The 15434-nt window shown below is 43.5% G+C and overlaps 1 protein-coding gene and 1 long non-coding RNA gene across 5 annotated transcripts in view; one reads left to right on the plus strand and one right to left on the minus strand.

The window, feature by feature from the left end:
* Positions 1–205: 205 nt before the first annotated feature.
* The window catches only part of DAAM2 (dishevelled associated activator of morphogenesis 2), a 202283-nt gene continuing 187054 nt past the window's right edge, over positions 206–15434 (minus strand). For all 4 annotated transcript variants that reach the window (XM_032681445.1, XM_032681447.1, XM_032681444.1 and 1 more), the window contains 2 exons: positions 8275–8445; positions 206–6336 (listed from right to left, as the gene is read on the minus strand). In XM_032681445.1, the coding sequence (XP_032537336.1) occupies positions 6121–6336; positions 8275–8445 (387 nt within the window). In that variant the 3' untranslated portion in view covers positions 206–6120. The remainder of the gene's footprint in view (positions 6337–8274; positions 8446–15434) is intronic.
* LOC116783700 lies at positions 5460–13944 on the plus strand. Its single transcript, XR_004355798.1, has 2 exons — positions 5460–10635; positions 12944–13944. It is a non-coding gene; the product is annotated as an uncharacterized LOC116783700 (long non-coding RNA).

Consider the following 15434-nt stretch of genomic DNA (forward strand, 5'->3'; position numbering starts at 1 on the left):
CTGTGTTGCTTATTCCCCCAGAACAACTTGTGAAGTTTCTCACCAGCTCTGCAGTGACTGTGTCACCTAAAGAGCGGCGTGCTCTTAATCAAAGAGAGAGACCCACAGTTAAACAAAAAAGTACACTCAGACTCCAACTCACCTTTAAGACTTTTCAGCAAAATACACAGAAATTGAAACTAAAAAGAAATTTACAGAGACACAGTGGGGGCAATATATCTTTAATTTTTTTGCTTTTTTTTTTTTAGTATTACAGTATATTCTTATAAAAAGATACAGATAAAAAGGACACTACAGGATTTGTACATTTAATTCACTTATAGTCTTAAACTGACTAAGAATGAGGATATGCCAAGGCATTACAGCAGCACACAACCTCCCACTTCAATAAGCAGCACTGTACTTTCTAGCTGGGTGGGCAGGGGCACCTCCCAAAGACACCTGCGAGTTTCAAGCTGAGCAGGCTTGCAGGGGAGCAGAACAACTGAAGGTGGGGATGGTTTGGAAGGGAGGTCTTGAGCACAGGTACTCAGGTACTGAACATTCCCTTACAATTCTAAAAACTGTGAAGAATTTTAAAGAGCCTGTTTGAGGGCAAGCACGAAGCGGAAAAACAGCTTGTCACAGAGGGTTTTGTAAATCACTTGGGTTAGAGCTCCTAGAGGTGGAAGCTAAAAGGACCAAGCCTTTCATGAGCTGTGTAGAACATCTTGTAAATAGACAAAACTGCCTGAAGGAAAGTTTTAATCCAGATTCTACTTTGAATTACGCTGGTGTAAAACCAGAGTATCTTTCACTGGTTGCAATGGATCTATTCTACGTTACCATCTGTAGCAGAAAAATGGTTTGGAAGCATCCAGACCCTTTGATGAAATGAGGTGCCAAAACACCATGCTAGAGTCATGGCATCCTTCTCAACAGGCACAGTGAGCAAAATCTGGCAAACTTCAGGGAATACTGCTCATACAAACTACTATTTAGAGTAGGAGATAGCTTTTTTTATATATACATATTATATATATATATGGGTTTTGTTTTTTTTTTTTTTTTCAGTTGGCCAAATTGTGTTACCCAGGTTGTCCTTCTACCTTTATAACAGAAACTAGGGTGGCCAACAGAGACTACCAGTTTGGAAAGAAGGCAACCAGAAATCTATGTCAAGTGCAGAAGCCAAGGAGCAATGGCCAAACACCTGGTGATTGCTGGAGACTCCACGGGTAGAAAACCAACTCGCAGAAAGATTTTTTTTTTACCCTGGATAATCTGGGGAGGTGGAGTGGAGGAGGAAAGAGGGGGAGTAGAGGAAATCCTTATTCTTTGGCTATGAAGACGGGAAGGAATATTAGCTCTGAGGAAGGAGAACTGTCCCAATTTGTCTCACCAGCACGTTAACTCTGGTGAGAGGTTACAGGGCATGAACCACTTTCGGCCATCTATCCAAGCTTCTCTGGCATTATGGACAGAATTTGTGTGGAATGGAGAAGTTTGAGCGAGCAACTGTGCACCTTAACTCTTCTCAGTCTTCTCACCATGATTCATGATGAAAAATAAACAGCTTTTGTAGAAAGTGTTCTAAATTACCCAACCTCCATCAGTTTAGGATCACCAGGGGCAGTCATTATGACAAAAGCAATAGAGAAGGTTTTTTCCTTCCCTCCCTTCCCACTCCAAGACTGCTCACGTGCATCCCCTCACTGAGCTCAGCCTCAGTGGTGCAGCAGCCCAGCCAGCTGTCTCTAGCTGGTGTAATGCCCTGGCACGGTCTCAATAGTCCTTGCTGTAATGCAGTGTATACATACAAACATAGCAAACTAAAATAAGGCAAAATAAATAGAGGTGTCAGATTTACAGGTTCCCCTTAGAGATTCCTAAAACCTTTTTTAAAAAAATCATTTAACCCCCAAACGAACAAACAAACAAAACCCAAAACAACCAACCCAGAAACGAAACTGCATATATCATGTACATCATCTACTGTACAACAGATCTCTTTTCCCCTCACGGAAATTCCTGATACAAGCTTCTCCCATGCAACCCAGCTCAGAGTGTGAGCTTTCCTAAAGAAGAGGAAAGATTCAGTCAGTGGGGCTGATCATTATGGAAACACCTGCCCCATGGTCTCCCACCAGGATCCCTTGTGATTTCTCTTCCTCAGACATTTTGAACACATTACAAAAATTTTCTGAAGGATATCCAGGTAGTTTCCCCAGTAAGGAAGTCCCTTAGCCCTGAACACAAGTCCTACTTCTGCTTTCATAGGGAACCAGTGCCTGGACAATAGCTGTGCTGCAGAGTCTGGAAGGGCCTTGCTGCCTTGAAGTCACTTTACCTTGTAGCATTTCTAGAGACTTACCATCAACCGAGTAGAGTGACTCAGATAAAAGCAAGTGGGAGGGAGTCTTCTTCAGTCTTTTCTGGAATCATCCTAATGCAACCTTGTTAGCCACAATGCAGAGATGCAGAGGTGAGTGAGTGAGCACTAGACCTCTAGGGACAAAGTCTGGATAGTTAAAAAGTACCTCCTCTTCTAGGTGTGAGGAACTTCATCATAAAGTTAGCAATGACTGCATTTCTGCAGGAAGCAGAACAAGCCCTTGATTATACCCTTCTTTCTCACATCTCCTCCTCCACTTACTTCCAAAACCAGAGTGGCTTCTCTTAGAATGCTGGTGCTAGGCACAGGTGCAAGGACAACAGCAGACCCCAGCTGTTCGGCAGCTCTCAGTACGATGTTAGACCTTGGACTGCTTGCTATACCTGCTTAGAGTCAGATTTTCCTTTATCCTTCAGCACTCAGCAACTCTACCACAGTTGCTGAAGAACAGAATATTACATGTACTCAGAGTACGCAAGAGATGAGAAGCAAGACAAACTTGGCTCCAGCAAGAATCTGACACCAGGCCCTACAGCAGAGCCAAATTTTTCCTTATCTTCTGCACGGGCAGCCTCATCTCACACAGTAATTAATGGGCCTCTCCGCTTGTCACCGCTTCTGTGAAATGAGTGCTTGACTCAATGTGAAACTGAGCTTTTCCAAAACCTTATTTATGAACTTTCACCACGGAGTCAAGAGCCAGGGGGACTGTCCAGCACACTGAACAAAGCTTTCAGCCACCATCACAGATTCAAAACAGGAGTCTGGGGCACTGGAGTGCTGAGAAAGTTTTGCTGATGAATCAGGGGCATGACTTCGAGCTTTCTGTCCATCCCTGTAAGTATCCCACAGCTGATTTACAGGAATTGCACAATCTCTCATTATTTATGTATGAGTCAAAGAGGTGGCAAAACTATAGCAGCTTTCTTGGGCTCTCAGTGTTGCTGGAGCGCTGCCGCGTACCATCATACAGGATCTCTTTAGATCAGGGTCGAACTGTACACAAAGGGACAGAGGGGCATATCACTCTCTCTGCTTTTGCTACATTTGTGGCTTGGCAAAGTGACTTCAGTTTCAAAAATCACAGCACAAGCCTGGATTGACAAATACAGGGTGGGGGGAATGCTGTATTTATATTCAAAGTGTTTGCCCTGAGGTGTTTCTTCTCTGACAGCACTGGCAGGCTGACAGTCTGCCTTATCAAACAAGTACCTGGGGAGTAAGCAAGCAGCTGTACTTGCACAGAGCTATAGTCACATCATCTTGCACCAGAGCTGACCTTGGCACCACACCTGAATTTCTGGGTGAGTCCTAAACACAGGGAGAACAAAGACGGGGGGAAAAACCCTACAATGTTCTAATCCCTAAAAGCATAATCTTTGGAATTCAGGGATTATCCAAATCTAAACTCAACTGTATACCAATTTGGCACATATTACCACCTCTCATATGGCTTACATGGCATAGGTTACATGGCATGCTTTAAAACAAGACAAACAAAAGGGCTGGGATATATAGCAAGTCTACTTCAGGGAGCAGCAAGGAGCTTGTTAATATAATTTACAAGAGACATTTCTAAAAATCCATTTTGTAATTTAAAATAAAAATGCTTAAAAAAGTGAGAGTTTTTCTTAAACTTTCAAAAACCTTTATGAAATACAGTCTTTCTTCTACAAGGTGCTTGTGTCCACTGCAATAGGCATTGCTGTTAATAGCTAATCCCAGAAGGGGAGTGGGATGGTAAGGGAGGAGAATGCACCCAGCTCTTGTAAGATACCAGCTCTTTACGATGAGTATTATACAGAGGCGCGGCAGTCTGGAATGTCGTAAATAGGGAAGTTCTGGGGTGGGAGACTCAAAATTCAGTAAACAATGAAACATTAGAGTTTAACAATTCTGAATTTTTTGCTTCTTTCCATAGTTTACATAATTATTTAGGTTTCGAAGTGTCCAGAAAACCAACACAGTTTGCTTCTCCAGTATCGTCGTGTATAATACTGATCAGGCAGCGTGCATTGCAGAGGAAATTCTGTTCTGCAGACTCGGTGCAGAGCCTGAGGTTAAGTGACACTCAGACAAAAATCAAACCAAATTATTAAAGTGACAAATAGAGCTTTTTTCACTTCCCTGGGAATCCTTGACATTTTGTACTGTTGACTAATGATGCATAGTTTGTAGATGGTGGGTCCCTCTTCTGAAATCTCCTTCTTCCTATCTATGAGGAAGAATCCATCATCATTCTTTATTTTCCTCTTTTCCTTCTCCAGGGAAGATAATAAAAAAGAAGACAAGATGAAAAACAAAAAAGTAAAAAGAAGTACAAAAAAAAGCCCATAATAGCCCACACAGTCCAATCCCTTTCTTAGAGCCATGAAAACACACAGAATTCAGACCTCTTCTTGGGTTCTTTGCTTTTCTGCTTTGTGCTTCATACATGTAGCCTACTTACAAATTTATTTTTTTCCTCATGAACTAACCCATCTCTAAAGCCTTCTTGGATTACACAATTCTAGGTCCCCCTGGAAAAACTTTCAGCCGTAATTATGGGACTCTCCTTTGGTTTATTCCAAGTGATCTCTTCAAAATGAAAAAGTCCATGGGCTCGAAGGTTCATCTTTGACACCACTCATATCTTACTGAGTTAAGTGATTCCCCTTGGTAGGAGTGGGGCATGTACAGTGAAGGTCAGCCTGTTAGACAGAAAGACCAGTTCATGCCAACAGCAATCACAGCTAGCATCAAGTGGAAAACAAATCTCATTTCTTGCAGGCAGTGACCCTGTTTGCTTTTGCTTGAGACCTGCGGATGATACAAGAGAGCTCCTGATTTCCGTTGGGCTGCACTAAGAAATCTTGCACAAACAGGTAAGAAATTTTCCACTGATTCACTCCCAGCCTCCAGCAATGACAACAGGCTCCACAGTCATCTACTTGTAATCCCAGCCTGGCAGTGGCTTAGTTTTCTAAAGAAAAGCCAGAGCTTCTTCCTGAGAAGATGCATTTCATAGCTTCAAGACTCAACCACCAAGAAATTCCAGAAAACTCCTTCTAGAAAAGCAGAATTCAAAAGACTTTCGCAAGTTGATCCTGATTCTTGAATTTCCATTTGTTCCAGAATCTGAAGACTTCCTTCTAAGCATCACTTTGGACAGTGTAGGCCACACAAAAATACTATGCAGGACATGAGGTCAGAAGAATTTTTCAGGTGCTAATCAATGGCTTATAAAATCCAATTCTAGAAGGGAATTGTAAACTTCAAGAACCACATCTCAACAAACCCCTGAAGGCCAGTCTAGATCCTGAAGAAGTGACAGGTGTTTACAGAGCTGCTCTGAAATTAGTCTTCCTTGTTATCAGCAAGATGAAGATCGTGACTATTTTTTACTTTGGCACACAGAGAATTATCTTGTTCCAGCTGTTAGGCCCTCTGCAAGGCCTAAGTACTTTCTGTCATCACCATGAGGCCTTTGATGACACAACAAACTCCTAGAAGCAAATCTGTCAGCTCTGCATGGCCCAGTCACAGGCCCTGCTGGCTCCACAGAGGCACTTTTATAATGGTTCAAATTAGGAGCACAGAAGAGGGATGAGAGGAAAGCTGATCATGGAAAGGTAACGACTCTAGCCACAGTCCAAAGAAATCCTTTGGGGCAGCTGTCAGCCAGGCGCCATCACACACATTCATCTTCCTTCTTTTGCACTTCTTCATCACTTTCTTTTGGTTGATTATTTTTCTTCTTCTTGTAGTTAATAATTTAGTTTTGTCACCACCCGCTCCCGGCTTGTCTCTAAGCCTTGGTTGCCCGAACGCTTGCGGTTACGCTTGAGCTTGGATAAGTCTTTGTCAAAGACTTCACCCGACCTTAATGCTGATACCAGGTCATCAAACTCCCCACTCTCTTCAGAGATGCTTCCAGCTTTTGCTTTCTTTTGTCGCCTTTCTTTTTCCCTCTGCTCTTTTAGCTGTGGAGAAAGACACAGAGCTTTAGGATCAGCTAACCAAGATGCCAGATCACTAGGTACACTGCCAAGAAGCAGCTAAAATGCATCAGCACAGATTAGGGAAAAAAAAAGCAGGAGCTTATTTATAAGGCCATCACCTGGTGCCAAGAGCAACAGGAAACAATGTGGGACTTCCCTTCTGCAGAAGGTAGGAGAGATGAGGAATGAGTAGCACCGTGTGTCTACCTCCCAAAGCACTATCACCCTGCAGCAAAGAGGATGCATGGGATCTATCTGTGCTGCTGCTGTTTTGCACTAATTTTACAGTAGGATAGTGCCAGTAAAGTACCTGTGCCAAATGACCAGCTACAGGTGATGCTGGCATAGGTAATTACCCAGCTTCTGGGACCTGGCTTGCAGTGACCTTAGTGTGCCAGCACCTACCATGCTGATTGCACCTAACCTAGTGAGTCTGAAATGAGTTGGGATGTGTCTGTACAAAACACAGTCACAAACAACTTTGCACTTGAGGCATAGCTAGCTAAACTGACATGCAGAAAGGCTGAAGTCCTGCAAAAGGAGGAAAAGAAGAAAGAAAAGATCCTAGAAAGCTACAAGCTAAATATATTGCAGAATGAAAATTGTCCGAGATATCAAATTATTAATAGAAACCCTATGCACCAAACAGCTCATGTTTGCATGGTGGCAGCATGTTGCACTGCTGGGAAGATGAAGACACATTGCCTCAACTCTGGAAAGAGAAACTGATTATAAACACAAAGAGCAGAACTGCTGATTTTACAAATCATTGGATAAGTCCACCTGTCAGTGTGATGCCCTTGGTCTCCCAAGGGTAGCTCCAAGGAGCTAGGCTATCCCTTCTACACTGCTCAGATTCAAACTCAGTAGAAATGCCAAGGGATGGTCGTGACTGTCAGGAAGCAGACTGCTTGCTCTGCCCACTAGCTCCACATTGCAGGAAGACTCTTTCCATAAGCAAACTGCAGCCTCCCTAATGGTGTATTAGCTTATGAAACCACCCTAGTTCTTTAGCAGCGGGCTTCTGCACTTTCCAGGCTGACTGAGAGGAAACTTGAGCCTAAGCCCTGGCGTTTTATCCTTGTGTCCAACAGTAAGGCTGCTGGCATCCTGGTGTTTTACCTCTCTCCTCTTCTGAAAGGCACAAACCAGTGCTTTTGGCACAGCAAACATTTAAATCATCAACTCCCCACAGCAAGGCTTGGGGCCATGGTGGCAGCCAGGGTTACAGGGCTGGCAGGGGGGAAGGAGGCAAGGGGACTGCCAAACTTCTCAGGCATCACAGAGGCTGAGGTTAGAGGGGGAGGCTGGTTCACATGAACCCCTGGGGGAACACACGTCTGTCTCCCAGCAGCAAAATCCATGATGCACAAAAGTTCTCTTGCCACATCAAAGCTGGATGCAGCCCCAGTAATCAAGGCATTAAGGCTGCCAGAGAGAAATACTGCCAGTGTGGGCTGCAGCAGGTGCCAGGGCATTTGCTGTGTCACTGTATATTGTCAGATGACAGGCACACAGCAGAGGATGATGGATTCTGACTGGAAGCTGACCAGCTTGGCAGGAGTGAGGGAAATCTGGCTTCTTCACTTTCAGCCCAAAAGCAGAATACTCTGGCATGGGGCAGGGGCAACACCATTCTGCAAAGTGCCAGGGCAGAACTACTTGGGCTAGATTTGGTATCTGAATACAAAAGAGGGTAATTTAGGAGCCAAACAGTATGTCCTTGAGAGCTGACAAGACAGACAGCAGGAAAAATGTCATCATTTGAAAAGAGAATTATGCCAAAGAGAGGTAGTTGGGAGAAGAACATAAAATACTGACAGTGATGGCACATGAGCATTGAAATTGGCTCTCTCAGCCTTTTTCTCAAGACATGAAAAGGCAACAGAAGGAAACACCTTCCTGTGCCCAAATCCTCACCATAGCCTCCATGCGTGCCCTGCGCTCCTCCTCTTCCTTTTTCTTCCTCATATTCTCCAGATCTTGCTTGGCCTCTCCAAATGACTGTAAGAAAGTGTCGAAGATGCCAAAAAATTCATCTGGCTGCATCTTGCCCTCGCCCTCTCCAAAATGCTTCAGTGCCTTGGCATACTGTCAAGGGGGTAGAAAACAATAGAGCAAGAATTAGGCAGGCAGTTTGGTGAAGACAGCAAGGATAGCTTATGAGTAACCACACATGCAATTCAATACCCTCTGAACATTCATGTGGTGGGAGCAGAAACTACCCCCAGCAACAGAAGCACTTCTCCTTAAGGCAGGTGCCTCTATCCCTGAAGAATCTTCTCTCCTGGATATCCTTTGGGAGTCATGGGGCAATGGTGCTGGAGAGCACTAACTGTCCACTTATACAAACACCCCTCCATGTTTAGTGCCTAAGGGTAATAGAGTTAATTTCAGAGGACAGCCCTCTGGCCATATCTCAGCTGCACCTATGGGACAGCCAGGGCATGGAAAACAGTGAGCTAGGTGGGGAAACAAGTAGTTTTAGTCCATACTTTCCCCTTCCACCTTCCCTTCAAATCCACTTCTAAAATGTTTTGAGTTAAAGGGGTTTTTACAATAAAATTACAGTCTGTCCTCTCAGAAACCTTTTGCCATGTCATCCATCTCTCTGGAGTCCTCTGAGTCAGGGTGTTGCTTGGGAGAGAGGAGACTATAGACAGACAAGGCATGAGAGAGGGGCAAGGAAAGCAGCCAGGGCTCCCGGGCAGACTTAAAAGACAGTGAATACATCACAAGTGGTTTTTATTTTAAAAGGCAAATGTTGAGGCTGCAGGATACATTTTGAGGCAGCCAACTGGCAGGACTTCAGTCACAGGGCAGTTCTGATGGGATAAATTCACAGCAATCCCTGGCTCTTGGGCATCAGTCCTGCAGGAGTTGTACTCTCTTCTTTGCACACTCACACTTAGAAGCATGCCTTGTTACTCACTGAAATGCACTCAAATCCCTGCACATACAGTCTGTCAACAGCATGTACACACACAGCCACTAAGTGCTACATAAGGACACACATCCAAAAGCTGTAACATCGTCCAGCTGCCTTCACTCACACACCTCTGTACTGCAACAGGCAGCACGAGAAATACATTCCTGAAGGTATTTGTGTCCTGATGCACGGCTGTCCTACCTTGCACTTTGGCACACCACCACTGAGCAGCTGAGCATCCTTACAAACCTCAACATTTACCAAACCAAACCCAGACTCTCCCAGGCTATAGTCTGCCTTCAAACTCTCTCAAGGTCATACTAACACAGCGTAGTTTCCCCCTTTCCTTATGTGGGTGCTCTTGCAGAATGAAAGACAGTAAGAATCGTTCACGCTCCAATCCCAAACACAAAATGAGTTTGGAAGCAGGTTTCATAAACCCCTCTGGCCCTGTACCAGGTAAAGCATAAACAATGTCTCCCTTTCAACTGGGAAGAAATGTCCAAGGAAAGCAGCTTCCTTCTGGCACGGCCTGAGAGATTCAGCATCTCTCCTTCTCTGCTTTCCCTGCCAGGCCCACAAAGTTTGAAGCAATAGCTTCTTTTTTATTTTAAACAGGCTGTGTTCTCAGCCAGAAACAAACAAAGAAAACCAAAGAATCTGGAAAAAAAAGTGTTGGAAGAAATGCAAGTTGCCTTGAGCTACCAAACATGGCAGAAGTTGAAGGAAACTCTACATGGAAACAGCAACAGATTACTTCTCTGTTTAACTCCTTTTCTCTGAAAGCCTCTGAAGGTACATACACAAGTATGCACACCTCTCCCAATCCCTCTGTGCAATTTTATCTGTATATTATGTACTCATAGGCTGTTTGAATATAGGAAAGTGCAGGAGTCTCACAGTAACCCACTCCGAAACAGTACTAGCTCTTCATAAAGAGAGAATATAGGCTGTAAATACCAGAGAAGGAGATAAAGCATCTCCATGTGCTCTACTTCTTATCTTGTTTGCTCCAGTGTGACAATCAGTCAGGGAGGCAGAAGAGTGCCAGAGGAAGACTTCAGCACAGGCATTGCCCCTACTGCTTGAACACACAGAGCACCTGAAGCTCATTACTCAGCATATCCAGGGGATATGCTACCTGGAATCTCTTTCCACTTAATTTGTTGTTAACTCCTGTGAAAATTGGAAATAAGGCACAAATTAAGAGCAGTGACTAGAGCTGCTAGCTGGAAGGAAGGCCTGTCGAACTCCCATGAAGCCTGAAGTCCATGGGCAGCCCAGAGGAGATGGCTGTTGCCCCTTGCAATGCATTGTGTCCCTCCCTTGTGTTCCTCTTGTGCTCAGCAAAGGTGAGTGAAGGGGCACACAGAAATGGGCTGGTTTGAGTCCATGAATGTCCACTGGGGTTTCCTAGTCTCTTAAGGAATCTGGGGGTTGGAAAGGTGGGGGCCCTTGCCTTGGGGATCTTCGATCCTACACACATGGAAGTCTCCATTAGAGGGTGGTGTTGTCTGCGAATGTCCTGCACGTGGCCTGTCACCCAACTACTAGCACCAGCTAGTTCTTGTCACACTGGCAAGAGGAGCTTTTGCCACTGCCTCCCCACTGCCAACCAGAGAGGGAACAGTGTTGCTGTGCTGGAAAGACTGCCTGGGAGCCTTCCAGAGACACTCATGAGTATAAGGTGTTGTGGTCTCTAAGCAGCAGCGAGAAGTCTGAGAACAGCCTGTCTTTGGTGCCCTGTAACATAGGGCTTAGTAAGTCACAATCACTTACTGTAAAGCAGTGAAAGACAAAAAAACCCCAAAAATCTGTGAGCTAGATGTACTAAAATAACTACAAAAGAAATATCTGCAGTTCACTGAAGTAAACATTTTCCTTCTTTCTCTACCCCCTCTGGAGAAAAAGCTGACTGAGCAGAGGCAGGCAAGTCAGGAGATCCAGCCTCTGCTGCCAGCTCTGCCCATGATGTGGCTTGGGAACTCAAGCTTCCTTTCTGAGCCTTCCTTTCTCCATTCATTACAGAACAGAAAGCATTGCCCCACTAACCTGATATAGGAAATGGCAAAAAATCAGTTGTTCATATCTGTAGGGCACTGCATCAAGAGAGACAAGCTGTCTTTTCACTGTTTAACAGACCCCTCTGGCTTCATTACTTCTATTTCTCTGTAATTCTGGTTCTGCAAGCACATATGCTTTTTCAAAGCACTGGTGTTGGGATGAGAGGCAACGAGCTGCTGGAGATGGCCTACCCAATGCTGTTATGAAGCCCAGGCTCCTGCCTGCCCAGAGTGGCTCAAACCACACTGCCTGCCTCACTTAGGGTCTAAGAGGCAGTGTGGCACAGACCAAGGTGCTCTGGACGCCAGGTCTCTCTTCTGCTCTCTGTCAGAGGATTTGTGTCACCCTGTACAAATCACTTGACTGCTCCATGGGCAGATTCTCTGCCAAACAGTACCTGCTGTCATGCACAATTGTGAAATCTGCAGCTAAGTCTTCATGTGTCGAAACCACTTTCCAGAATTTTGTGATGTGCTGTAATATTGTGGAACAAGGGCTGAAATTTGCTTACTCCCGAAGTCATTTGGGGACAGATGAGATGGGCAAAAGCAAGATGGAAAACTGTGTTTCAGCAGGTTTTCCACTGTAAAACAGGATGGTATATCTTTTTTTTCATTAAAAAGTTCATTTCCACACCATAAGGGCCCCCAAGCTCCATGATATAACAGGTCCACGAGCTCAGTGCCAGCTCTGCTTCCTCTGCCAAACTTTCCACTGAATTTATCCTCTTGCCAAAGCAAATAGTTTAGACAGTTGTTTATTTTAAAAAACCATTTTAGCAAGGAGAGGGAAAGTGGGACAGCAGCACATACGAACTCTGCTGTGCTTGCCAATGAAATGTTAAACAGTGGCAGAAGAGCTCTGGAAATGGTAGGAATGGGGCTCTATGAGGAGGAGGAAAAACAGCCATGATAAAAATTTCCTGCTGTCTGTGCTGTCTGCTGTTGCAGAAGGAGCCAATGCATGAATGAATTATACCATGTAGCCATGCAACATGAACTGTCTTTCACAGAGAAGTAATCTTGAGTTTGTTGTTATGAAGACACCATTTCTGTACTCAGGCAGTTCAAATAAATGTCTGTTCTCTTTATGGGACAGATTCAGATCAGTTAATGCCAATTTCAGGCAGGGCTGGGCCCAGCTCTGCTTGTGCTTAAATGATCTCAAAGGATTCTCCCAGGAGTTCAGCAGGACTCTGGCAGCCACAAAATTGAGATATAGGTGCTCTAAACATTTCTCATATGTTAGATGCTGACCTGCACTGCAGCATCTGAAGTTCTAAGTTACTGTACAACAGTTATGTGATTTATTTACCAAATGGCTGTTTCTGACAGCAGGCTGCAGTGCCTTTTGTAACACATCTCATCTTGACTTCCTCAGACTCTGTCCTAACCCATTCCTTATTCATCACCCTCAGTGGCTGACAGAAAATACCAGTCCCCAAAATGCGCAACTGAAGTGCGCAGCCTGTAACTGGCACTTGGCTCTGTGCTTCAGAGTGTTCTGCTATTTTCTTAAATAGATTTTTGTTTTCAATGCCTTGCTGTTCCTCAAAACAGTTTCTATAGCTGCTAAGCTTATTAAATGTATGTGTAGATCCTGAATGCCTTTCTTTATCATGATAAACACTTGTTTGAGAGGAACTGTCATCAGAAAGACTGGAAATGGACACTTTTTCTACCTACCTCATCAGCCTTGCCCCAGCAGTGGCCTCTGCTGTGCCTCTATAGAGAGGCTTAAGTTTAACATTCAGCACAGGAATGGCAATATCTGACTAAGCAGACTTTGTTCTCCTAAGACGATCCAAAATGTTTAAAAACAGGTTTGTTATAAACCAAGCACAAAGTAGAACAGCTATGACACGGTCTAGTGATCTAAGTTCATACTGTCAATACTTAAGTACATAGTAAAGCTTCATATAGGGCAAATGTCACCTTTTTCAAGTAGGAAAATAAAATTCATACCATGGGAGGTTACTGTGCCTCTGCGTGGGGATTCTCATTGCTTCTCCAAAGGAAACAGAGAAAAAATTTTCACAAACAATATTCAACCTCATCTTTCTTATGTAAAAAAGTCAATTTTTTGTCTGTTCAAATATGTAAAAACTGGCGAAGGATTCAAGGGCAGTTTCACTTTCTCCTGCCCCCACCTTAAAGTTTATGGGAAATGGCAGAAAGCATTATCCCTTGATCTAATGTATATACTCCCTTATAAAGGAGTATTGAAAGCGAGAAAAACACAAAAAGAACAAGAACCAGCTGTGCTAGGGAGCCTGTTTAAAGAGTTGGTCTAAGTTTTCAATCAGTTCTTAACCAAGCCATCTGTTTACCGCATGAAGATACGTACAGTTACAAGGCTTCCCCTGCAAACAGGGATGCCTGAGTCTGACAACCTGGCCCTTTAAATTTAAAATATCACTTCCTCTCCATGGCCACTGACCATGAATTGTTCTGTTTAAGCAAAAAGGCCAGAAAAAGTACTGCATGGGATTCTGAAAAATATCATCTGCCAAGAAGGTCAGCAACACACCTTGGTAATGGATTGTTTCCATAACTGAAGAAATTACTTCTGCTAATACTGAAGAAGTTTAAAAAAAACAAAAAACTTCCTAAGTTTGAAAAGATAACTTACAGTGTTTTAAATCCCAGCTGAGGAAACATGGCTCTGATTAACTCAGGGTAATCAATTAGCCACATCTATATTTAGAAGGATATCCAATTCCAGCTGTGAAAACTAGGGCTTCATTATTAATAATAAATCTGTGAATCAGACCAGTTCTTCCTAGACTCATTTGGATATTTTTCAAAGTCCACCCTGTCCCACTGCTTTTTTTTTTTCCCCTAAATTTGCTCTGCAAAATCAAAAAAGAATAGGATAATCAGATGTCTTGGTCCCTCTCTTCCTTTAATTGGCTAGTAGGTTTCCATGGTAAGAAAAAGGCTTGTGATTCAACAAGCACAGAGAGCCCATTGAGGTTGGAAGATGTTATAGGCTTTGCAAAGCACATCTGGTTTGTTGAAAATTTCCAGCTTTCTTTTTCCTTTTTTTTTTTTTTTTTTTTTAAGAAAAAAGAGGAAAAAGAGGAAGAAGAGAGGGCCAAAATAATATGAAGCAAACATGAGAAATAGCTCAACATCGGTAAGGACAGACAGTTCCCTTATAGAAGTCCAAAAGCAGCTTTTTGCCAGTGGAAGAACCAAAGCATAGGTTGAGCAAAAGCTGGAATGGCGTGTGTTCAAACATAGTAAGGGTGTGTGAGGAGAAGGTAGAGTAACGTTTCCTAAGCATGTTATAGTCATTAAAATAAAACATCTCTTTATGTCAAGTGCTTTACATTGGCTATGTCTAAAAAAGCGTGCAACAACTTCCAGACATATTGGTCCGTCTGTAGGGAGTTTCTCTGGTTATTTTTAAAGCATAAGAATGGCATTTTTCCTGCAAGTGCCTGATCAGGAAAAGTTGCATTGCTGTGCTGGACATGTACCACTTGCTGGTTTTTAACCCCCAACTGAACCTGTAAAGAATCTACACTGGGCTTTTGTCCTAGTGTGCCAAAAAGGAACACCACCATCTATAACACCAAACAAAAAGTGTGCAATCTAAGCCACTGACATAGTGAATATCCTTCCAGAAATGTGTGCCTAAGTATAATGAAATTGCAAAATTTATCCAGTCATAATACAGAAGCCCCCAAACCACAGGAAACTGAGCTTTTCTCAGTAAATTTAGTGGGGCCATGGAATGTAAAATATATTTTTTTAATTATAAAACTAGTGTGGTGTGAACATTATTATACTTGAAGTAGTTTGAATCTTCTCAAGCAACATGACAACAATGAAAATGGATGTGATCAAGGCCATTCTGGTCTGAGCAATCTGGTCTAGCAGAAGATGTCCTTGCCCATGGCTCGTGTCGGAGGGTTGGAACTAGATAATCTTTCAGGTCCCTTTCAACGCAAACCATTCTATGGTTCTATGAAAAAATTAGTCACATTATGCTCTACAGAAATTCTTTACAACATTAGTAGTGTTAGACTGCCCAGCTTTGCCTCCCGAGTGTCCCAATACCTACTGCCCCACTGGCATTT

This window comes from Chiroxiphia lanceolata, chromosome 3 (assembly GCF_009829145.1).
Source record: "Chiroxiphia lanceolata isolate bChiLan1 chromosome 3, bChiLan1.pri, whole genome shotgun sequence".
Classification (NCBI taxonomy): domain Eukaryota; kingdom Metazoa; phylum Chordata; class Aves; order Passeriformes; family Pipridae; genus Chiroxiphia; species Chiroxiphia lanceolata.